The following is a 25,420-nucleotide window of genomic DNA, read 5'->3' as shown; positions in this document are numbered from 1 at the left end:
ATTTCCGACAGTTCGAAATTATTCTTTCCCAGATCGTTCAAAATTCGAAATATTTTCGAATATTTCCAATTTTTGAACATTTTAAAATAAAAAATTTGTTCTTAATGTCGATTCCAGATAAGTTCTTTGGAAATTCGAGTTTTTGCGTTTTTTCCAAAAGCTCGAAATGTGAAATATTTCCGAATATTTGCACTTTTCGGACATTTGGAAACTCAAAATTTATTCTCTTTGGTGATTTGAGATTTTTTCGACTGTCGACAGTTCGAAAATATTCTTTCTCCGATCGTTCAAATTTCGAAATATTTTCGAACACTATCACTTTTCGAAGATTCGGAATAAAAAATTTGTTCTTGCTGTTGATACAGATTTTAGGTGTTTACGTTGCCTGATAGCTCGAAATTCGAAATACTTTCGATTATTTTACTTTTCTGAGACTTCAAAACTCAAGACTTGTTCTCATAAGCGATTCAAGATTTAAGTAGTTTAAAATTTGTTTTCATTGACAGTTCGAGTATTGTTACTGCATTGACATTTAAAAATTTTGTGTTATTGGCGGATCGAGATTTTTTTTGCAAACTTTCTCAAAAACAATCGTTCGAAGTTCAAAATATTCTCGAATATATTTACTTTTGGGGCATTTCAAAATTTGTTCTCATTAGCGGTTCAAGATTTTAGATTTTTGGTACTTTGAAGTTTTAAATTTCTTTTCATTGGTTCGAGATTATTCTTATCCCGCCATTCGAAACTCAAAATATTTTCAGTTAGTTTCACATTTAAATTTTTATACTCAGTTGAGCAGAGCTCACTTTGATTGCATAACGGTTGGTTGTACAGGTATAAAGAAATCGAGATAGATATAGACTTCCATATATCAAAATCATCAGGATCGAAAAAAAATTTGATTTAGCCATGTCCGTCCGTCCGTCCGTCCGTTAACACGATAACTTGAGTAAATTTTGAGGTATCTTGATGAAATTTGGTATGTAGGTTCCTGAGCACTCATCTCAGATCGCTATTTAAAATGAACGATATCGGACTATAACCACGCCCACTTTTTCGATATCGAAAATTTCGAAAAACCGAAAAAGTGCAATAATTCATTACCAAACACAGATAAAGCGATGAAATTTGGTAGGTGAGTTGAACTTATGACACAGAATTGAAAATTAGTAAAATTTTGAACAATGGGCGTGGCACCGCCCACTTTTAAAAGAAGGTAATTTAAAACTTTTGCAAGCTGTAATTTGGCAGTCGTTGAAGATATCATGATGAAATTTGGCAAGAACGTTACTCCTATTACTATATGTACGCTTAATAAAAATTAGCAAAATCGGAGAAGGACCACGCCCACTTTAAAAAAAAATTGTTTTTAAGTAAAATTTTAACAAAAAATTTAATATCTTTACAGTATATAAGTAAATTATGTCAACATTCAACTCCAGTAATGATATGGTGCAACAAAATACAAAAATAAAAGAAAATTTCAAAATGGGCGTGGCTCCGCCCTTTTTCATTTAAATTGTCTAGGATACTTTTAATGCCACAAGTCGAACAAAAATTTACCAATCCTTTTGAAATTTGGTAGGGGCATAGATTTTATGACGCTAACTACTTTCTGTGAAAATGGGCGAAATCGGTTGAAGGCACGCCCAGTTTTTATACACGGTCGTCCGACTGTCCTTCCGCATGGCCGTTAACACGATAACTACAGCAAAAATCGACATATCTTTACTGAACTTAGTTCATGTACTTATCTGAACGCACTTTATCTTGGTGTAAAAAATGAACGAGATCCGACTATGACCACGCCCACTTTTTCGATATCGAAAATTCCGAAAAATGAAAAAAATGCCATAATTCTATACCAAATACGAAAAAAGGAATGAAACATGGTGGATTGGTTTATTGACGCGAAATATAACTTTGGAAAAAACTTTGTAAAACGGTTGTGACACCTACCATATTAAGTAGAAGAAAATGAAAATATTCTGCAGGGCGAAATAAAAAACCCTTGAAATCTTTGCAGGTATTACATATATAAATAAATTAGCGGTATCCAACAGATGATGTTCTGGGTCACCCTGGTCCACATTTTGGTCGATATCTGGCAAACGCCTTCACATATACAACTACCACCACTCCCTTTTAAAACTCTCATGAATACCTTTAATTTGATACCAATATCGTACAAACACATTCTAGAGTCACCCCTGGTCCACCTTTATGGCGATATCTCGAAAAGGCGTCCACCTACAGAACTAAGCCCCACGCCCTTTTAAAATACTCATTAACACCTTTCATTTGATACCCATATCGTACAAACATATTCTAGAGTCACCCCTGGTCCACCTTTATGGCGATATCTCGAAAAGGCGTCCACCTATAGAACTAAGCCCACTCCCTAATAAAATACGCATTAACACCTTTCGTTTGATACCCATATCGTACAAACACATCCTAGAGTCACCCCTGGTCCACCTTTATGGCGATATCTGGAAAAGGCGACCACCTATACAACTACCACCACTCCCTTTTAAAACCCTCATTAATACCTTTAATTTGATACCCATATCGTACAAACACATCCTAGAGTCACCCCTGGTCCACCTTTATGGCGATATTTCGAAACGGCGTCCACCTATAGAACTAAGGCCCACTCCCTTTTAAAATACTCATTAACACCTTTTGTTTGATACCCATATTATACAAACGCATTCTAGATTCACCCCTGGTCCACCTCTATGGCGATATCTCGAAAAAGCGACCACCTATACAACCACCACCACTCCCTTTTAAAACCCTCATTAATACCTTTAATTTGATACCCATATCGTACAAACACATCCTAGAGTCACCCCTGGTCCACCTTTATGGCGATATTTCGAAACGGCGTCCACCTATAGAACTAAGGCCCACTCCCTTTTAAAATACTCATTAACACCTTTCGTTTGATACCCATATTGTACAAACGCATTCTAGAGTCACCCCTGGTCCACCTTTATGGCGATATCTCGAAAAGGCGTCCACCTATAGAACTAAGGCCCACTCCCTTTTAAAATACTCATTAACACCTTTCGTTTGATACCAATATTGTACAAACGTATGCTAGAGTCACCCCTGGTCCACCTTTATGGCGATATCTCGAAAAGGCGACCACCTATACAACTACCACCACTCCCTTTTAAAATACTCATTAGCACCTTTTTTTTGATGCCCATATTGTACAAACAAATTCTAGGGTCACCCCTGGTCCACCTTTGTGGCGATATCTCGAAACGGCGTCCACCTATGGAACTAAGGATTACTCCCTTTTAAAATACTCATTAACACCTTTCATTTGATACCCATATCGTACAAACGCATTCTAGAGTCAACCCTGATCCACCTTTATTGATATATCCCTAAATGGCGACCACCTATAGAACTATGGCCCACTCCCTCATAAAATACTCTTTAATGTCTTTAATTTGATACACATGTCATACAAACACATTCCACGGTTTCCCTCGGTTCATTTTCCTACATGGTTATTTTCCCTTATGTTGTCACCATAGCTCTCAACTGAGTATGTAATGTTCGGTTACACCCGAACTTAACCTTCCTTACTTGTTTTCTTTTGATTCAAGATTATTTATCAATAGCGAATCGAAAATTTTATCCTTTTTTAGTTTTTGGAGATTTTGAAATTCAATATTTGTTCTTATTGGCTATTCGAGATTTTAGATCTTTAGTAAGTAGTTAGAAATGCTAAATTTGTTCGCAATGGCCCACAAAGTATTTTTGCTTCTTCAAAATGTGAAATTTGGTCTTATTGGCAATTCAACGTTTTAGCTCCTTTTCAATCTTACCTTATCTTCGATCGTTCGAAATTCGAAATATTTTTGACTAATTACGATTATCGGAGTTTCGATTTTCAAAATGTCTTCTCATTTCGTTCTTATCCGAATTCAAAGCTTTAAGTTTTTCATATGAGCTTTAAGCAGGGATTATCCTTATTGCTTTAAATGTTTGAAAATATTTATTTGAAGCAATTTTTAATTTTATAATTTATTTAATGATTTGGGAAAAATTAGGCGACAGTTGTTTCGATTATACCTTGTAAATCTCTTCAAAGCCTTTTCGCCCGGGAGTGGCATTTGAAGCCGCACTCCTACGATGGTTGAAGTGTTACGAACGCATTCAGCCACGTCATGCCTTAGTTGTTGTTAAGTTTTTTCATTGGCTATTCGAGTATTGTTGCTTCTTCGAAAATAAAAATGTAGTCTTGAGGGCGATTGGAATTTTGGGTATTTGGCAAATCGAGTATATTTGCTTTTCCCGATAGTTCGAAATTCGAAATATTTTCGAATATTCTTACTTTTTGAAGATTTCGAATATCAAAATCTGTTCTCGGGGTTTTAAACATTTAGATAATTTGAAATTTGATTCCTTTTCCGATCGAATAATTTTGCTTTTTCCAAACATTTTCGCCTTCCCGACCTTGTGGCAACAAAAATATTTTTACTTATTTTTTAGCTACTTAAGAACTAGAGCGTTTTCACTTTCTCGGGTCTTTCGAGATTCAGGATGAGTCGCGAATGGAGACTCAAAATTTTTTCTCTTTAAAAATTCGAATAATTTTACTTTCCCACATTGAAAAATTATGAGTTTGAATCTCTGGCAATTAGTGAATTTTAGTGTTCTCGAGTTGCTCGAAATTTGGTCGCTTTTGCAATTAAAAACTTTAGCTGTCGACTGTATTCGCTGTCGTGGATCTTTCAGAGTTTTTTAAAAAATCGAAAATTTTTACTTCTTTGGGTTGTTCAAAATACGACATTGGTTTTCATTGGCTATTTGAAATTTTTGCTTTTCGCAATTCAAGTGTTTTTACTCCGTCAAATTGTTCAAACTTCGAGATTCGGTCTCATTGGATACGAGATTTTAGCCCAAAAGGCTATTCTGTTTTGGAAAATGCCATAGTGCAAATTCTTGTTAAATTTCTAACGGCAAAATTCAATCTTCCTCGGTATTTGTGCTTATTGGGATTATGTATGCTAATCAGCTAACTGTAGTTATGTCTTGCCTTCCCCATGAACTCTAGTGCCAGTATAAAGCTAAGGTACAACATTGAAGCTAGTTTACCAAACAAGATTTTCATGCTATTCAATTACAAAAACAATGCACTTATTCAAATGTAATGATACCTAATCTCTCCAATAAAAAAAGTTATAATAATAAAAAGCTTAGCTCACAACATGCAGAAAACCATGCATACCAAAATAAGGAAGCTGACTAAAGTGATGCTGAGGCAAACGACCGAATATAAAGTAGGGAGAGAAAATTTGGCAGAACCACTTATAGGTGCAAGTGTGTTAGTGTGGGCAGGTTTGTGTGTTAATTTTTGTAACCGATTGTGTTTTAACAACTGAGCAGTCTCCCCCTGCTGGCCACCAACCACACAGATAGCGACGATTTTCATAACACTTTCGTTGAAAATGCAAGTATTACCATATCATTGCCATAAGAGAACTCTACTCTCTTTTGTTTGCCTTCATTTGGTGCATTTTACTTGCCCCATACTTTCGTTGAATTGAAAAGCTGACCGATACAAAATAAAAATTAATAAACTCACAGCTAAGCTGATATGTAAATTTGCATGTGTGCAGTGAATACTCCCTGCAGGAAATACTTCCATATTGTTACGAATTTAGTAAAACTCCGCTTATTTTCCACCTTCTACTAACGTTCGTATCGCTATACTATTGAATAAATAACTCTAATATTCAATAATGCAAAACGGCCTTTATTAAAGTACTTCCAATAACACTGGTACTTCACAACCAATAGCTTGCTTAAATCAAACTGATGATTGCCCATGCCTCAGCTGGTGCTGCTTTTATACTCTTCGGTTTCCTCGTTTGCATATTTCTAGGCATTTCTAGAATTTACTACTTGTTTACCTGCTATAAACCCACCAGCTATAAACTACAGATGCACGTTTATAGCTTCTCACATAGCAATATGCGCGATGATTGCATACTTTTGTGAATATCTCAGATATATGCATGTGTATGTGTGAGAACTATTTTGCTGATGATTGCATACTTTTGTGAGTAACTCTCCGCTGCTGTATGTACATATGTGTAGACATAATGATTGATTTGTTTATGTAGATCAGACATCGGCGTTTCATAGATCAATTGATCAGACAAACAGGTTACGCTCTTCACACAGACAGTTTGCTTACCAAATGATTTAGTCGTCGCTGAACAAGTGGCGTAGCAACATCATGTGTTTCTATCGCATGTTTGCGCAGCGAATGTTAAAAAAATGCATGAACGTACGTAAAATTTTTTTGGTTAACATAGAAAATTGTTCGCTTTGCACACTGCGCATCAAAAAAATAGAAGTCTTTGTTATTTGATGTCTAACAAGTAACTGAGATGAAAACAAATTGGTTCGCGTGATCAATGCGCTCCCACTTACCTATACACTTGCATTTACAAATCTGCCTACGCTTGATATAGATACAAGTGACTGCTTAGTATTGGCTTAGAGATGATAGTATCCCTTAGTGTTACTAATATTCGTCACAATATATTCAGTACAGTTGTAAACATCTATTAATACGGTATGACGAATCTATTAAGTTTAAGGCTACCCGTCAGCTATTATCCAACGTAACCAGCTCTATAATGTTATATGCAGCACCAGTATGGCACGGATCCAAAATGGTCCACCAAAAAGATATATTATCAGTCTACCGCATTACTGCTATACGAATAGCATGCGCATATCGGACGGTGTCCGACGACGCGATCCATGTTTTATCCAGGAAAATCGCAGTAGATCTATTCTCAGGTGAAATGGCCGACCTGTATGGCATTGGAAACAGCCGACCATCTGAAGATGCTAAGAAAAGCGCAAGGTCACGAACAATAGTTAGGTGGCAAGAACGGTGGGAAGATTCGAGAAAAGGGCGCTGGACTTTCATGCTAGTCCGGAATATAGCGGAATGGTACGAGCGAAAACACGGCGAACTAAATTACCACCTCACACAGATATTGAGCGGGCATGGCGGCTTCAAGGGATATCTACATAAGCGTGGGATATGCGAGGATCCTTTCTGTCCACACTGTCCCTCCGAATTGGAAATCGCATAACATGTAATGTTTCACTGCTCTCGTTTACACAGCGAACGACTGTCTGTACACAGAATTTTTGGAGAGGAGCCTTCCATTAGGAATTTTGTTCCACAAATATGCGGACAAATAGATTGTTGGACTGCTGTGAGGAAGATGACTTTTATTGTAATGACGAAATTGATGCACGCTGAAACGTAGTGCAGAGAAATGCGCATACGAGGTAGTGGCGACTAAATCGCCACAGTCATTTTCCACACTTCCACTCTCCAAAATTTATTCCATTGTGAACTCTTTCAGTGAGTTTGCTCGGTGAAAGAATATTCGCCCAACTATATTTTTCCTTGTTTATTTCCATATGAACTTACGAAGTATAACCGAAGGATCCATGCAATTCCAGTCATCCGAAAAGAATGTGATGAATTGACTCCTCTCTAGAGGAAACTCGTTGGTATACGCCATTGTCGAACTATCGGCGGCATAGCGGAATGAACTGTGTTGACTTTCGTACGTATCCTGCCTAGCTTCATATGTAGGATGAACAGCTGAGTCAATAAAGGCCTAAATAAATAAAATATACTAAATTTGTCCGAAATTGGTTTGAAAACCTAAGGAATGAACCCAATTGAATATTAAGACTTCTGTTATAAAACTATTCTCTTCAACAGTACCTTATTCAGATTTGTTAATTTCAGAAGGAAGCTCGTTATTTTCCTTTCTCAACATGTACATTGGGCCTTTGATACCTCGAAATCGTTCGAAGGTAGTTTGTTGCCTAGCACTATGCTGCTCAATTTTTCTCATGTAATAAATCTTAGTGGTCGTACAGAGCTTAGTGATTCCCTTATGTCCATTTCGGACTTTCCGTTATCATCTCCTTCAATTTAGTTTTCTTTCAGATTTTCGTGTCTGAAGACCCAGTAAAGGGATGCTCCATGAGCGCAAATGAGGCTCGACATTTACTTGCTCGACAATTATTGCCAATTTAGCCAAAGAGGACTCTGATTTCTTTAAGACATCCCAAACATCGTTCATCGGTGTAACTCTATAACCTATCCTTAGTTCCCGTCTCCATTCAAGAGAGGTTTTTACACAGTAATTTTTCTACCGCTGCATAAGCTCTCCTACCATTCCGCCCTCGAAGGATATTCTATATTCTGTGTCCTTTGCTCTAAGTGCAAGACTTCCTTTTTCAGCGCAACGCTGCACAAGCACATGCAGTGGTTCCAGGTGAAAAATTATAAATAGCCTCGTGTGAGCTGCGCTGCTCTTGTGAAACAGAGCTTTCCACATTTTCTAATGACTTTACCAGTTACGAATTACTCGTTACCACTTTTTTAAATTAGTATAAGTGCAACTAAATACTAAGAGACATAAAAAAGAAAAGATATAAAATAATAAGGAAAAACGGATAAGAGAAGGGGATAGAAAAGGGAATAGATAAGAAAGGGCTATTGTTAGAGTTACATTTATGGCTACTGTTCCGACTTCGGTTAGTACGGACTAGACTTTAGGCAAAGGTTATAATTACGGTAGTTTTTAATGGCACGATATTGGTTACTCTCACGACGGATTATTAGCTTTTTTTTCGATTTTTTATGAGTAATCGGTATGTTATCTATTTGTTATCGATGTGTTATCAACGAGGTATAGACGAGTGGTCGACTTCTAATCGAAGTGTTACAAAATGTGTTATTGATTGCAAACATTATGTATGAGTTATCGGTTTTTATCGACGATTTAATATCGAAAAGTTATAGTTATCGGTATGTTATCTATTTGTTATCGATGTGTTATCAACGAGGTATAGACGAGTGGTCGACTTGTAATCGAAGTGTTACAAAATGTGTTATTTATTGCAAACATTATGTATGAGTTATCGGTTTTTATCGACGATTTAATATCGAAAAGTTATAGTTATGTTATTGCAAAGTTATCCTTTTTCTATCGAAAAGTTACCGATTCGCTATCGACGAGTAATTGGTTTGTTATCGAAATATTTGCGGTATAATATACGTAATCGACGACTCAGCGGTTTGTTATCAAAAATATAAAATCGAGAACTCTTCGATAGTAAACCGGTAACTTGTCGATAATTTCGTTGTCAATAACAAGACGATAACAAAACTATAACTCGTTTATATGGCTTGCTACCGATTAGAAGCCGATGAACCTCTTTTCAAAAAGTCTCTAAATTATACCCGAATGGTTCTAAACTATTCCTTCTCGGCGTGATTACGAAAAAGTCCAAATGTAAATCCGAAAGCAATTCCGAAATATTCCCAAAGTAGATCCGAAATGACTCCGAATGTTATCAAACAGACATCGATGTGTGTTCCAACTTTGATTCAGAATGGTACCAAAGTAATTGGAAAAAATTTCCAACTGGGCTCCAGACAGCAAAGATTCTATTCGAATCCCCAGAAATGCTGAAAACCTTTACAATTTTCTTAAATTTCACTATTTTCTCACATTTCAATATATAATTCAAATTTCGTACTTTGTACTAAGCAACACGTCAAAGTGTTTTACAATTTTGAATTCGGTTTCATACCATTGTTGCGTTTTGGGATGCACACTCTTATTTGGTGTATATATGTTTCGGATATAATTACTTATTTTATGGTATAACTTCAACCATTAGGCGAGCTCAGATACTTGGCTCTTGAGAAAAGGAACTACTCGGGGACCACGCGAGTAGTCGCACAATTTTTTACAGGGTATATACTTGTAGCTAGGCGGCCACCGTGGTGTGATGGTAGCGTGCTCCGCCTATCACACCGTATGCCCTGGGTTCAACTCCCGGGCAAAGCAACATCAAAATTTTAGAAATAAGATTTTTCAATTAGAAGAAAATTTTTCTAAGCGGGGTCGCCCCTCGGCAGTGTCTGGCAAGCGCTCCGATTGTATTTCTGCCATGAAAAGCTCTCAGTGAAAACTCATCTGCCTTGCAGATGCCGTTCGGAGTCGGCATAAAACATGTAGGTCCCGTCCGGCCAATTTGTAGGGAAAAATCAAGAGGAGCACGACGCAAATTGGAAGAGAAGCTCGGCCTTAGATCTCTTCGGAGGTTATCGCGCCTTACATTTATTTTTTTATTTTTTTATACTTGTAGCTATATATATATTTACTATTATTGACATAAATATCTCGTAAGATATATTATATTTGTTTTCTCTTGATAAATACCATACTTGTTTGTGAATAAAGGAAGTGAGCAAAACCATTAAGTACAATGGGGTAGTCGCATATGCATAAAAGGCGGAAAAAATGTTAAACAAAAGAGTTGTAATAAAATATAAAGTCGAATTTGTGTGAAGTCGGGCATTTGACGCCAACTTTCCTTTATTGTTTGCATTAAGATGGATTTCAAAATCAATACAATGGGCGCTTTCAGCGAACAGTATTTTTGTTGCTACGTTGCAAACATGTTTCCGTAAGTTGAGTGATAGAAAATTTGTTCTCTGAACAGCGAGTTGAGCCAACTGTCAAATGAAATAATTATCCTTAAATGAGCGAATATAACGAAAAAAAAATGTATGCTAAGTAATTTGACGTCAAAATTCAACCGTTGAGTGGATCAAAAATACTCAACAATGCGTTTAGAATATGAGCACTCAATGATTGCTCAACGCTTGTGTTCGTTGAAGGCGCCCAATGTTGACTCCGTGGTAAAAACTGCTAACCCCACTTTTTACTTAAATAAAAATAAATAGAAGGATGATTCCAAATCCCTAAAAATTACTTATATTTATATCATACTTCAGCAAAAAAACGGCCAACTCAAGCAAAATGAAAGTTATAACAAAATGCTCAGATTTCCTCATTTGTTTTATTCACTATATTTAGCAATATTAGTGAAAGTTTGCAATATAAATTTTTTGAACAAATACTACTAAATTTTACGCCAAACAAACCATAGTCTACCACGGCGGCAACAAGTGAGGGAGTTATGAAATATTGAATCCCTAGTGCCCGCAATACCCTCGCGACACCGTATCAAGCTCACCAAGCGCTTTGAAGAGAACTGAAGATATGCCGTGATGTCATGTGAACGGTGTTTGCTGGTGGATCAGGTGCCGTATCGTTGCAACGATCGATATAGATAAGGCGTGTTTTTCGAAACGCACCTCACCAGCTTCTCGTTGCATATCACGCAGTTTTCCGTCTTCCCGCTGGAAGAGAACTCAAGGCATTAGCTCCCTGTCTTGGCATATTTTTATGAAAACGTTGTTATATGTAAAATTAGTGTACATATGTGTCATGTTCAAGAGTCCATACTGAGCTCTGGTCGTTAAGTATTTGGAGATCCTTGAGTTTGTCTGTAAACATAACAGGAACAGACTACGATTAACAAGTGTTAATGTTAACGGTTATGTAAAGATATTATTTACGAAAGAAATCGGAACTAGAGGTATGTCACTCGTAAAGAGTGCCCACAACAGAGCTACAGCTAGAGCTTCATCCAAATACCTGTTAGTAACGGAAGCCGAACGTCTATAGTGTCTTTCAGCAGCCAAAATAACCAAGGAACAGGCCACTTGGTGCCCCGGACACAAACGGCAATGCTGTTTCATCTCTTCCGTCGACTCCGTGGACATGTTTTCATTTTAACGACTCGCCGCAGCGTTCGCCGCATTTACCTGGGCCAAGCCATGGCAAGAAGTTGTATGCCTCAGATTTACCATTGGATGACGGCGTCAGAATGCCGAAAAAAGCTCGTTCTCTTTTCGTACTGGCAGCTACATGTAAATATACAAAGGTCGTAATGTGAGTTGTATTCTCGCTTAACCAGCCATCCAAGCAGGCTGTTGCAATCAGAGTAGTCTTCATAAAGAACAAGCTCTTCATAGGGTGGGTTGGGAATAATATGAGTCCAGCCATGAAGAGTCGAAGTCTTCACACCTCAGTCACAGAGTTTGAACTGACGCTCAAAGCTATCATCGTGTCGCCGTAATCCGATGACTGTATAAAACAATCCCCCGTTAACGTTGGCCAGAGATTGAGGTATGAGTCACTAAAACATCTCCGGCGCCAAGACATACATGTGTACATACATATATACATATGTACTATGTACATACGGTTATTCGAAGATTCCAGTAACTTGGCACTACCACTGGCCAAGTCATTTGCGACTGTATTTACAGCGTGGACAATTTACAGCATGGACAAAGCAAATATTAGATATCCATGTGCAGGCATTACGCTACCGACTATTGACACCCAAAATACTGGGAATGACGTTTATTTATCGGCGAGCATGCAGCCGCAATTTTAATTTAAGTTGAGGGCCGTAACAATATCCTCAAGTTCCTCGCTTTCAGCACTTCTCTAAAAACTAATCATGATTTGTAATGAAGCTAGTCAAACAGAGCCACTCAAGTCTTCGACCTCCTAGCCTAAGAAAACCGTAGTTATTCATCAAAACTCCTATTTCTTATTTGAGTCAATATTTGCATTATTTTTATATTTGAAAATATTAAATGACATTTATTGTCAATATTTCTATTAAAAATAAAAAATTAAAGGCGCGATAATCTCCGAAGCGATTTAAGGCCGAGCTTCTTTTCCAATTTGCGTCGTGCTCCTTTTAATTTTTGCTACAAATTGGCGGGACGGGACCTACTTGTATTATGCCGAATCCAAACGGCGTTTAGACGGTTAAGCGCCAATTAAGTAAGTAAGTAAACGGCATCTGCAAGGCAGATGAGTTTTCACTGAGAGCTTTTCAAGCAGAAATACACTCGGAGTGGTTGCCAAACATTGCCGGGGGGCGAGCCCGCTTCGAAAAATCTTCTTCTAATTGAAAAAACTTGTTTTTAAAATTTTGATGTTGCCTTTGCCCGGGGCGTGAACCCAGGGTCTTCGGTGTGGTAGGCGGAGCACGATACCATTACACCACGGCGGCTGTAGGAGATACATATCGGGCCCAAATCGTTGTTGTCGTATTTACATGCAAAATTGTTTATCTGGATCCGGATCATTACGAGGGGATGACAAGGTATATCTACCTCGATCGCTTTAGGTTATTACAAACCCCTCTAGGGATTCAAGGGGTTGATAAGCGTAATACAAAGCTTTATAGCTTTAAAGCTTCCGCAACCCAACTGTCAATCTCACCTACGCGAGGGGAATCCTGTTACAAATATCAATGTACCATACCCATATTTAGCAGGAGAGGCTATGGCGACCCCAATTTCCTCATGGAAGTAGAGCGTGGGGAGGGGGGCGTTATGACCTAGAAGGTTTAGTGTGGTCATGTTAATCGTTCCCGAGATGGTCGGGCGAGTACCTTAATGGTGCTTTTTACTGGAACGTATCGGTTCTATATCCGGCAAAGAACAACAATGATAACATTCCACAAAACCCATTCGGGGAGTGTCTTTATGTTAATACAACAACAACAGCGCTAGTTTCTAGGTTATTCGTACGTTTATATTAATAATAAACCACCAACATACTCAACTCATTCATATCTACATTTATGGGAACTAAAGTTTCTATTATTATGATCTTTAGTGGAAATTTTTGAGTCGAGTAAATCTAGAACGGTTACCACATATCAAAAGACTGAATTCCTTTGTTTAAGGTAAAAAAGTGTTTAATGTTCATACATAGTCACATTAATCAGAACACAACACTTATATGCACTTTTATAGCTAAGTAGGTACGGTACGTAAGTAAACTCAAGGCCATAGAATATAGTACTGGTGCAATCAGACAATAAACCGTTAATTACATGATACTGGATTTGCCAAAAAAAATATTCTTTACGGTACACATGGCACGCAATAAAATTGTTTTTTTATTTCTTGTATGATTTAAAAAATTTAACAACTTTACAATGTTATGTAGACAAAGTGATTAACCTTTTATTTTACAACAACAAGTAAGCTCTTCAACTTTCAAAAGTCGTTAAGGTTATAATGAAGCTAACATTTGCATAAATTATGAAGCCAACTTGTAGTTGGTTCTATGTAGTATAAGCTATTCATATTACATAATATGGATGGTGTGGGCTACTCGCCGGAGTTTCTCTCGCTAACTGATACTAGTTCCGTACAAGAATGAAATCAAAAAATCATTAGATGTTTAAACAGGCAAAAATCTCGAATTAATGTCGAACAGCTAATGAGAACAAGTTTTGAATTTCGAAGAAGTAAAAATACTCGAGTTGCCAATGAGAAGAAATTTTGAATTTAGATCTACCAACCATCCGAAATCTCGAATCATCACGGAAAACAAAATTTTAGTCTCAGATCATTAAAAACATTCGAAAATCTTTTGAATTTCGAACGATGTTGTTGTTGTTGTAGCGATAAGAATACTCCCCGAAGGATTGGGGATGTTTATGGTCCTTTGCCGGATACAGATCCGGTACGATGCGGTAACAAGAACCATTAAGGTACTAGCCCGACCATCTCGGGAACGATTTGGTATGACCACATGCAATCTTCTAGGCCATCCCGCCCTCCCGTCCACTAGATCCATGAGGGACTTGGTGTAGCCAGAGCCTCTGCTTTTAAAGAAACAGAATTGGCCACTGGTAGGCATGGTTGACAATTGGGTTGGAGAATCTATATATTGGGCTTGCAACTCCTTGAAATGGTTGCGCTACACAATCCCTTGAATCAATTTGGTATTTTAGTCGCCTCTTACGACATGCATACCTGCCGCGGTTATTTTTAAGCCCCCTAACCCGCTGAGGGTATTTTCGTGCCTTCTGAGCATTGCAGTAGTTTTTTAAAATCGTTATTTGGTTTAAAGACTTTAATTGTAGAAGGTATATAAAATCGTTTCCTTCGTACCAAATTTTGAACGATCGGAGAAAGAAATGCAAAAAAAGCAAAAATCTCGAATCACGAAAAATCTTTACTCTCGGTTCGTAATGAAAACTAATTTTAAGTTTCGAAGTCTCTCAAATTGCTAAGGACCTAAACTCTATAATAAAAGTCAAGAATCTTTGAAAAGGAGAATCCCAAAGTGTGTGAGATAGGTGCATATCAATATAAGTTATTGTTTGTTCTCTCTAGACCTATTTTGAAGACACCACGTGCACCTTTCAATATAGTATGCTTCGCCTACCACTCTGAAGATCCTGGATTCTAGTCCCGGATAAAGCAACATCAAAAGTTTGGCAAACACTCCGAGTTTAATTGTGCAATGAAAAGCTGCTTGTCGTTCGGATTCAACGTCAAACATGTGGCACCTACAACCAGGCCACTTCAACCTGTCTGCCTGTTACCGATTTGTTAACAAGTTATGGATTTTTTCGCAAACTTATCGATGAATTATCGATTACTTATATAAAAGTTACTGCCGTGTTATTGTTTTTGTAACTGGCATGTCATCGATTTGTTATCAAAAAGTTATTGATTTGTTTTAAAAAGTTTCCACTTCCTTATCGAAAATTTATAGATTTTCTATCTTCTTGTTATCGATTTGTTACTGAAAATTTATCGATTTCTCACCGAAAAGTTATCGATTTGCTATCGGCGCTATAGATTTGTTATCAAAGAATTTAAAATATTTTTTGAAAAATTATCGATAACCACTTGGAAAGTTAACGATTAGTTATCAAAAAGTGAGCAACGGTTTTTTTTTTAAAACTGATAACTTTTTTAGTTAAATTTTCAATAACTAATGATCTTAATTTATTGCGGTGTTATTCTTTCGAAAGCCTCCACTTCACCATTTCTAGGCAGTTTTGTAAATTTCACCGAGGCTCGAACCATCATCCTAACTTCAAATCTCGTTGAAACAGTGGATTGCATCGTGTTAGCGACAGACCACATGTCGAGGATTGAAACATTAAAGTCCAGTAAAAAGATGGCATGAGATTGTGACAAATATGGATGGACCAGCTACTGCCTCTATATTTGAATTTGAATTTATTCGACCTTATGAATGTACATAGCTTGAAACCTGATAAGTGTTTGCCGACTTCAATGAAGGTTTCGACAGCGCGGAAATAGTCTTCCTGCATGACCCATGAACCAAACAAAGTTTTTATGAGACTTGGAGTATTTCAACCCAAGCTGTATCGTTAGCTAGGTTATGTTGTGATGTTGTATTCAATTACTACGCACCAAGCGTTTACCTCTGGCTCCAGGCTGTAGATAATAAGGTGATTCAAAATATATATCGAAATATGTAGAAGTTTACTCCTATAAAAGTAGTTTACACTTGCAGCACGGCATGTTAATTTTTAAGCTCGGAGTCAATGTAAAAAGTTTTTGAAAAATGTATGAGTATAAGCCCTCATGTCAGATTAATCCTGAGCTAAAAATTTGACTTACCGCTCTGCAAGTCGATCTTCAACTACTTTGTTTTCATTCAAAGATGTAAGACCACGTTTATACATGCACAAATCTACAATAAATCCTCAATAGACAATATACGCGTTTACATATGAAGGGCTTAGAACCAAAAGGATCTAAGTAACATCGACGTTGAATTGAGATAATTAAGGTTAATGTAAATTACTTATTGTAAATTCGGGGTAAATGCGTTTGAAATGATTCCTGTCTAAATGAATGCAGGTTAGTCAACTAATTCAAAGGATGTTTACTGCAGATGGAAAATAACTGTAAATTTCCAAAAATTATTGCAAAAATTCCCAAAAATTATTGCAATAAAATTTCGAACGTTGATTGCTAGGCCAAACGAACATGTAGAAGTTTTTCGAGTATGCAGTCTTGTAGCCCGTATAATTTTAGTACAATAAAGTGCTAAACTTAAGTTCGTAGGAAGTCTCGCTGATTTTTTTTTTTTTTTTCACATTTTCACTTTTTACCACATTTTTACTTTTTTAATTTGCTGAACGCATTAACAAAAAATAACTAAAATTTCGAAATGTAAAATTTCGAACCTCGAAACCCAATATCTATTTTTTGGAGGCTAACTTCGAAAAACGGAGATAGTACTTTGTCTACATAAGCCTCAATCTCTACAAAAAAGTGGGTTTAGTCCAATGCCCAGCCGGCTGTTGCACAGTGTTTATGATGGAAAAATTTATATGGGAAATCTAGTTTAAAATTAACGATTAGGAGTTAAGTACGAAAATGAAGATAATCTCGTTATATGTAAAGTAGGTCTAAATGGTTTTTCTTTATTCAAAACAGGGAACAAATGAGCTAAAGTGTTTTTTTTTTTTACAATTTGAAATCGACACAGTGCTGACGCCTGGAATGCATTTTTAGTACAACTTATTTAAATTAAATACAAATATTTACAAAACAAAAGCAATACTACAAAAGTGTAATTGAAAATTTCTGTTAAAAATGGTGCGAACACATTTAGTGACCTTATTGCCATTGTTTTTATTTGCATTGTGTAATATATTTGTGCGTGAGTCCTCATCGATTGCAATTGCACCATCAACTTTTAGTTCGGCTCTAGCCAGAGCTGGGAAATTATCAAATACTTTAAAGGTAAGTCGTTTTAATTGAAATGTAAACTATCTTATCTTAACAAAGTACATATTTATTTATTCCCAACTTATTCCTTAACCTTCGAGGAACTTAATGGGCCAAGTAAAATTGCTTCCCCGCAACAATTTTCGCAGTACTCATAATTATGAGTCATATGGGAGCGCGTCTACCAATATGTTTTTAATTTAGTAACAATATTTATGTCCGCACCAACCAAATGAGTATGAGTAATCATGTACCTGGATTTAGTGCGGTGTTAAGTGATTTTAGGGCGCGGAAGCGATAAAGATTAAGTATCGTTTAGCTTTTTAATAATTTTTTGGATAATGTTTTTTTTCACTTTTTCGATAACTTCCTCATTGTTTACATAGTTTCTTGAATATTTTGTCTGTCCGTGTGACTAAGTTGTCGCTATAAAATTATGATGTGATTTATTATCTTTCATTAGCATCTTTACCCGCTTAAATCTGACATCAATGCCTCAAATTCAGAAAAATAATATTAACGGCAAATAAATTTTGTTTACACATGTTAGTAAAATTTTGTGTTTGTATATATTTTGGTTATACCCTGCAAAAAATGCGATTAGTCTAGGAACAGTCCGGGAAGAGTCGCAAAGGCGTGTGCGACTAATGCCAGATTTGATCTCTTTGTATGGGTTAAAGCGTTCCTTTTTGTTTGAGCATGTCCTATGAAGAAACTAATTGTACCAATTTGTACACGAATGGGAACGATAGGACCAATCCAATTTTTACCCATATGGAAACGAATGAAGACTTATCTCTTTTCTCATCAAAAAGTTAGTTAGTTTTCGTATAGTACGAGGTTATGTAAATTTTAAACGTAGTATTAAAACTTGCAAAAAATTGTTAGATGCATCTTTGTAGAAAAAATTATTAAGTCACCAACTTATTCCAAGAGATGTAGGTCGACGATAATGGAACATATGGTTCAAGTCATGGTAAAAGTCTAGTTGAGGGGTCGACTACTAATACGCTACCAAAAATATCAAGAGAGGTGTCAAACGACGCGTCTTGACATCAGTATTAATAATCCGAAGGCGCAAAATAAAAATTTTAACACATTCAAAAGATATTAACGAAAAACCGAAAAGTGACCAGAGGGTCCCTCCGAAACCTGTGTTGGGGTTCAGAGTATTTTTGCCCAGAACAACTTTCTGCATAAAGAAGTTACCATGGGTGGGTCCAACACCGGTTTGGAGACCAAAACTATGTCCGCGCAAAACACTTATGTTCACAATTTTTTTGTGGTAAACAACATGACAACAACCACATAAAAATCGCCAACTTAAACTGCAAATATCTCCGGACAGAGATACAATTTTTCTTTTCCGCCTACGGATTATTATTGTCGAGGTCAATACGCGTCTTCTGACACCTCTGCCGATATTTTTTGACGCGTATTGGCAGTTGACTCCTCAACTAGACTTTTACCCAAGTCATTTAAGTTCGGTATAGGGCTTCGCATTTTTCTTAAATAATTCGAATCAATCACCTATTATCTTTTTTATTTAACTTACCCCTTTGCCGCTCTTTTATGTTTCTTAAAATGGGGTACATAGATTTCAACCTCACTAATCCCAACTGTACCCAAAAGTGACTAGAGGGGATCAATTATGCGCCAATGTAGACAAAAGAGATTAATCGGGGAGCGGTCTCTTTAGGGATTAGTCGCGCTTTTTTTTTTGCAGGGTATCTATATACATATATAAAAGTGAATTTGTATGCGTCAGTACGTTCAAAGCTGAAAAGCGGCTACACCGATTTTAATAATACAGGCCGACAAAATTTAACCAACATTCAGACCCAGAAACCTTATGATGCGCTGAATCCAAATCTGGACTCATAATTGCTCTATGAACTCTGGTTTTCGAGATATCTTAACCTAAAAGTGCGAAAAACACCGTTTTTGCCCATATTTGAGTTTATGTAGCCTTGCAAGTGTTTTCTTTCACCAAAATTAAAGGATGGCATCTTTAAATACAAGACTTCTTCTTTCAAATGGCGTTGAGTTTGCTCAAATATAGACAAAATTTTAAGAAAAATAAGACTCAATTCAAGAAAATTAGTAATCGACTATATCATGGCTATGTTATTTCAATCGATTTTCAGGTGTAGGAAAATTTAGAAACATGAAAATTTTAAAATGCGATATCTCAGCGAATAAAAATGATATTTGAGCAAACTCTACGCCATTTGAAAGAAGAAGACTTGTGTTTAAAGATGTCATCCTTGAATTTTGGTGAAAGAAAACATCTGTAAGGCTACATAACCTCAAATATGGGCAAAAACGGTGTTTTTTGCAATTTTAGGTTAGGATATCTCGAAAACCAGAGCTGATAGATCAATTTTGAGCCAAGTTTCGATTCATCGCATCAAAATCCTTCGAAAACATATAGTCCGGTTTCTGGGTCTGAGATGCTGTCGGCTTAACTCAAAAACGGTTTGACCGATTTCAATATTTTTTTCTATCCTTACTCAATCAGACTAAGCATACATTAATAGCAATAAAAAAATTTTTGAAAATCCTCAATTTATTAACTCTTTAGCTAATAGAACTAGTTCGGCTGTTATCATTCCCGTTAATTTGGCTGTTTTTATACCTGCTGTTACACCCTTTTCGTAAATGCAACATTTCTCCATTTCGTATATGCTTAGATGTGATATAAATTTAAAATTTTCCCTATGCAACCAGTGCTGCCGCTCACATATTTTTCTTTGTACCCAAAAACGGACCAAAACCCTTCTGAGAGTACCAAAATAACTGTTCCGCAGTTTTAATCTTAATATATATAAATTTCATGTCACGTTGTTTGTCCGCGTTGGACTCCAAAGCTACTTAACCAATTGCAGTTTGATCCAACTTGAAGATAGGATAGCGTTCCTGTGAAGTTTCTTTCCGGGAAGTGGACCAAGGACCGATCTATTCGAAGAAATTCTATTCGCGGTTCGATTTGCCTGAAATTTGGTATATAAGTAGCACTTTACCTAGATTTGTATTTATGACACTTTTTTCGGGAAATTGAGCAGGGACCGTCACAGTCCCAGACTTGAACTAGGACGGGGACTGCGACAGGGAAGAGACGCAGTAAAAGAGAAAAACAGAGGGAAGAGTGAATAAACAGATAAGGAAAAGGGGTAAAGTAAGAGGTAAAAACTACAGAGCAACGTCTGCCGGGTCTGCTAGTAGATAATATGATATAAATGAGGTGAAAAACTTTACGGCAGGCTTTGCTTGTAACTTTTTTTTACCTAATTAGACTTTACAAACCAATGACAAACTTTTTAAAGGACGAAAATGTCTTTTAGAAAAATTAGTATACAAGTAAAAGAGAAGAACAAAAGACTGCCCAGGGGGTTAGGGGGTTAGAATATACCCGCGGTAGGTATGCCTGTCGTAAGAGGCGACTAAAATACCAAATAGATTCAAGGGGTTGTGTAGCGCAACTCTTTCAAGGGGTTGCCACGCAATATATAGCTTCTCCAACCCAATTGTCAACTCCACCTATCGAATTCCTAATGGATCTAGGGGGTGGGAGAGCGGTATGGTCTAGAAGGGCGCATGTGGTCATAACAAATCGTTCCCGAGAGGGACGGCTTGGTACTGGAACGTACTGGATCTGCATCCGGCGAAGGACCATCGATCGTACTCGCCAAAGCCTTCGGGAGAATGTACTTGAAATGTGATATTGCCATTCAAGAGATGCGATGGATATGTCCAGGAAATATGACGATTGACGTTTACTTAAGAGATAGTTCAGGAAAATGCAAACTTGATATTTGTTGTTTACAGGTGTGGACGAGTGCCTTACCATAACTCGCATGACCTAAAACCAATGCTTGGAAAGTTTAACGCAGGTGGGCTAAGGTCAGGTTAGCTTGAGAGGGCATGCTTTTCTCTTCTACTTAGAGACATAGTTGCTCTCTACAAATTAAAGGAGCTTACGATGAAAGCTTATATCTTTTTTTTCTAAAATGAGAACAAGGACCTTGAGGCATCGTAATCATCCCGGTTTATCTACATAAAGTGCGTTACTTTAATAGCCCGTGGACCCAGAAAAGGGCTGCAATGATATGCCCTATGGATGCCAGAGACAATCTCTACACTTCTTAACAATATCCAATTTCATTAAGTTGAGTTCTAGTGCCAATAAGGCCTACTTTTTCAGTACAAGTTCAACTAAGTTTTTCAATGAAAGTACGCTTAAACTTATTCTACAGTTTTTCAATCATCTTTAACTGAAGTTTTGGCTGATCTTAAGCGGTCGATCTGGCAGGGATAAACTCTAGTTAACCTCTCAGCTGTTTACGTTCGTCCGCAATGGCTTCCAATATAGCCCTTAAGCTTTTATACTCGCTCGAATGATATCGTGTGTTCTGTACAGCCAGTTAAAGTTCAGTCTTAATGGCAGGAAGATGATGTTGTCTTTTGTAACGCAGTTGGAAATTCAACCTCCTCGATGTGTGGTAACTGATCGCCTTCACCGGCACCCGAAGCGTACTTATATCCAACACCAAGTGTTAACATAAAAATATAAAAGTAAACTGCGCCATCTATCGCGGAACTTGATAAAGCTTTTGAGGCTCTATTAAGCGTTTTATAAAAGACTATCGTAGATCGACTGATTGAACCATATCAATCAGCTTCAGGCCTGGCAAACCGACTGCCGGCTAATTGCATAAAGGGCAGCAATTCCTACATAAACGGCTGTGGAAAATAGCGCTGTGATAAAATCTGCTATAGAAGGTAATTCAAGCTGCAGCTTTGTGATGCTGGAACTAAACATATTTTATAAGGGAGGCTACAGCTGTGTGTTTTCAAAACATTTCTAAATAAAACAAGTAAGGACGGGACCTCATACTTTTCATGAATGGGGCTGAACAATAATCTTATCCCATTCGTAATCTCCAAATAATCGGCTGTATAAGATAGGAAATATATAGTGAACAGACATACATACACAAGCGATTTTTAAGATAAATATAAAATTAAAAAACTAGGTGGGCACTTTGTGTGAGGATGCAAAGTTTCACATTTTTTGTGGTCTGCATGTAAAATCTATGACTACGAATCACGTATTTCAACAATATATGACGTAAACGTAAGTGTTCGTTGAAATTTGAAGCCTCTATCTCTTAAAATGGGGCAGTAATTCCGAAAAGTTTCTTTTCTGAACGATCGGTTGTGGGGGATATATGCTATATATACAACCGATCTCATCCATTTTTTCAGACAGCAATGTGTGCAATATACGAAAGCATTTGGTTAAGTTTGAAGCTTCAATCTGATAAATTGAGGAAGATATGACAAAAATCCCCTTTTTCTGAAAAATCGGTTGTATGTAGGATATATCCTGTAGTGGTCCGATCCGGCTGGTTCCGAGAAATGTCTAATCGGACACCTAAATAACCCGCTCATCAAATTTTATCAAGATATCTCAAAAGTTGAGGGACTAGCTTGCATACAAACAGACAGACGGACAGACGGACATGCTCTTCATCCTGATTATTTCGGTATACTTAATGGTGGATATATCTATTTTCCTTTAAGGACTTACAATTTTGGGATTCGTGACGAAGTTAATATATCATTTAATTTTCATGAAAGGTATAAAAAACAAAAACATGTACAACGCCGCCGGAAAAAGTTCCCCCATTGGCATCTTGCCAACCATACCACCAACCCCATACTCTTGGCAGCCATAATATCGGACTAGTAAAGGGCTTCTGGAATAGAAACAAAATAACTAATTCTATCACTAGTGGCTAATTTATACTGAAAAGAAAATTGAATAGTAAATTCCTTTCCCGTCGAACGAGTAAAGTACTTCGAAGTATTTATAGACCTATACGAGTTTGAGGTGGCAAGTATCATTAGCAGTTTAATGATAAGTTATATGGGCGTTACGCAAACATAGGCATGGTTCAGCGAACTAAACCCAGTGGCTACGTTGGCTAGAAGATGTTAAGAAAATGGTTAAAGATACGCCAGTACAGGAGTCGTCACACAACTCTGAAAGCGGCGGGGGAGGGAAGCTTTCACTGCATTAGAAGAACTTGATAGAAAACGATTTGAGATCGTCTTCAATTTGCAGCAAGGTACCGAAACGAAGGAGCTTTTGGCGCGCATTTTTGAAAGGCGAAACCCGTTTGAGCGGTTAAGCGTCCATTACTGTAAAAGCCACTTTGGTATGTTGTATGCATCTTATTATTATTTTTAGTTGTTGCATTACCAATTCTATTCACAACGCACGACACATGTAAAACTGTATATTTATGTCACTACGTTTTTATTCACATATTGCAACAAGTGCAACAACCTACGGAATTCCCAACAATAAATATTCAATATTAAATACAAACAAGTAAAGGTGTCTAAGTTCGGCTGTAACCGAACATTATATACTCAGCGTGAGCTTGAATTGCACATTTCATTTCAGATAAATTACTTTTCTACATATCCCGTGGCACCGCTCGTTTAAAAAAATGTCTTCCCATTCCCTCTTACAATAAAACTTGATAAATGAAATATCATTATTTTTTGCTAAGTTATAGCTTATTATTCTAGTCTACGACCCTTTTAAAAATCTTTTATATAAAAGGGGGCGTGGTCTTTAACCGATCTCGTCCTATTTTTCTAGAAAATTGCTTAGTCAGAAAAGGGGCGGTGCCATGCCCATTTTTTAAAATTTGAATTTTTCCTATTTATTGTTATATATCCACTTGGGAAATGAAACACCATTGATTCAAAACTAGTTTTTGCAAAGATATAGCTTATTTTATTCGTCCACGACCCTTTATGGTTAATTTTTCTTCGAAGCATTCCCTATAGTAAAGGCAACCTCTCTGACGAATTTTGTTACGAGAGGTTTAACGATGATGCTATTGGTTTATATTCTATAATTCATTAAACAATTAGAAATAGTTCAACTAATTCTAATTCGAGTTAATTGAATATCTAATTGCAAAGTCAATTAGATTTCTAATTGTAAATGTAAACCAATCTTTTTTGCTAATGGCAACTAATTGCAATTAGATTTACCATTAGAAAAAAAATTTCAATTATCTAATGGGAATTAGTTGAACTATTTCTAATTATTTAATGAATTAGAGAATTTCGCAAATGAAGATTAATTAGCAATCATTAGCATTATCTAATCATTACTTAACATCTATGGATTTATCATAAGTGGGCGGTGCCAGGCCCATTTTAAAAAATGTTTTCAAATTTTTATCAAGAGTCTTAATATCAGTCCACACGCCAAATTTCATCATTCTAGGTGTTTTATTTACTAAACAAATAGGTTGTTTGTGTTTTCCAAAATGTTATATATATAAAAAGTGGGCGTGGTTATCATCCGATTTCTCTCATTTTCAATACCAATCTATTCTGAGTCCAGATAAGCTCGTCTACTAAATTTGGTGAAGATATCTCAATATTTACTCAAGTTATCGTGTTAACGGACAAACGGACGGACATGGCTCAATAAAATTTTTTTTCTACACTGATGATTTAGATATATGGAAGTCTATATCCATCTCTATTCCTTTATACCTGTACAACCAACCGTTCTCCAATCAAAGTTAATATACTCTGTGTGCAAAGCACGCTGAGTATAAAAAAGAAACCTGCTCTGTTGGATGAAAAGTCAACAACACAATCAGCGATGTCATAAAGAGATGACGATCGCACAATTGAACCAAAGAGTTTCAATGCTCGACGTACTAAATACAATGGAGCTCAAGGCGTGAGGCTGAATAAGTTTCGTGTTTTACGTAATGAAATTTAGGCATTTAAAGAGTAAATCGGATAAAAAGGGTAGCACCAACAATAAACAATAAA

At 36.8% G+C, this 25,420-nt stretch overlaps 1 protein-coding gene across 5 annotated transcripts in view; it reads left to right on the top strand.

Moving 5' to 3' along the window:
• LOC137237813 (carboxylic ester hydrolase) overlaps positions 1-25,420 on the top strand; it is a 140,238-nt gene that overhangs the window by 43,352 nt on the left and 71,466 nt on the right. For 2 of the 5 annotated variants that reach the window (XM_067762017.1, XM_067762016.1), the window contains exon 2: positions 17,327-17,557. The exons of 1 other annotated variant lie outside the window; for it this stretch is intronic. In XM_067762017.1, the coding sequence (XP_067618118.1) occupies positions 17,408-17,557 (150 nt within the window). In that variant the 5' untranslated portion in view covers positions 17,327-17,407. Of the gene's footprint in view, positions 1-17,248; positions 17,558-25,420 lie in introns of all 5 variants that reach the window. 2 more of the 5 variants (XM_067762015.1, XM_067762014.1) reach the window with 2 other exon arrangements.

This window comes from Eurosta solidaginis, chromosome 1, assembly GCF_040869045.1.
Source record: "Eurosta solidaginis isolate ZX-2024a chromosome 1, ASM4086904v1, whole genome shotgun sequence".
Taxonomy (NCBI): Eukaryota; Metazoa; Arthropoda; class Insecta; order Diptera; family Tephritidae; genus Eurosta; species Eurosta solidaginis.
This window is presented reverse-complemented; position numbering and strand designations above follow the sequence as displayed.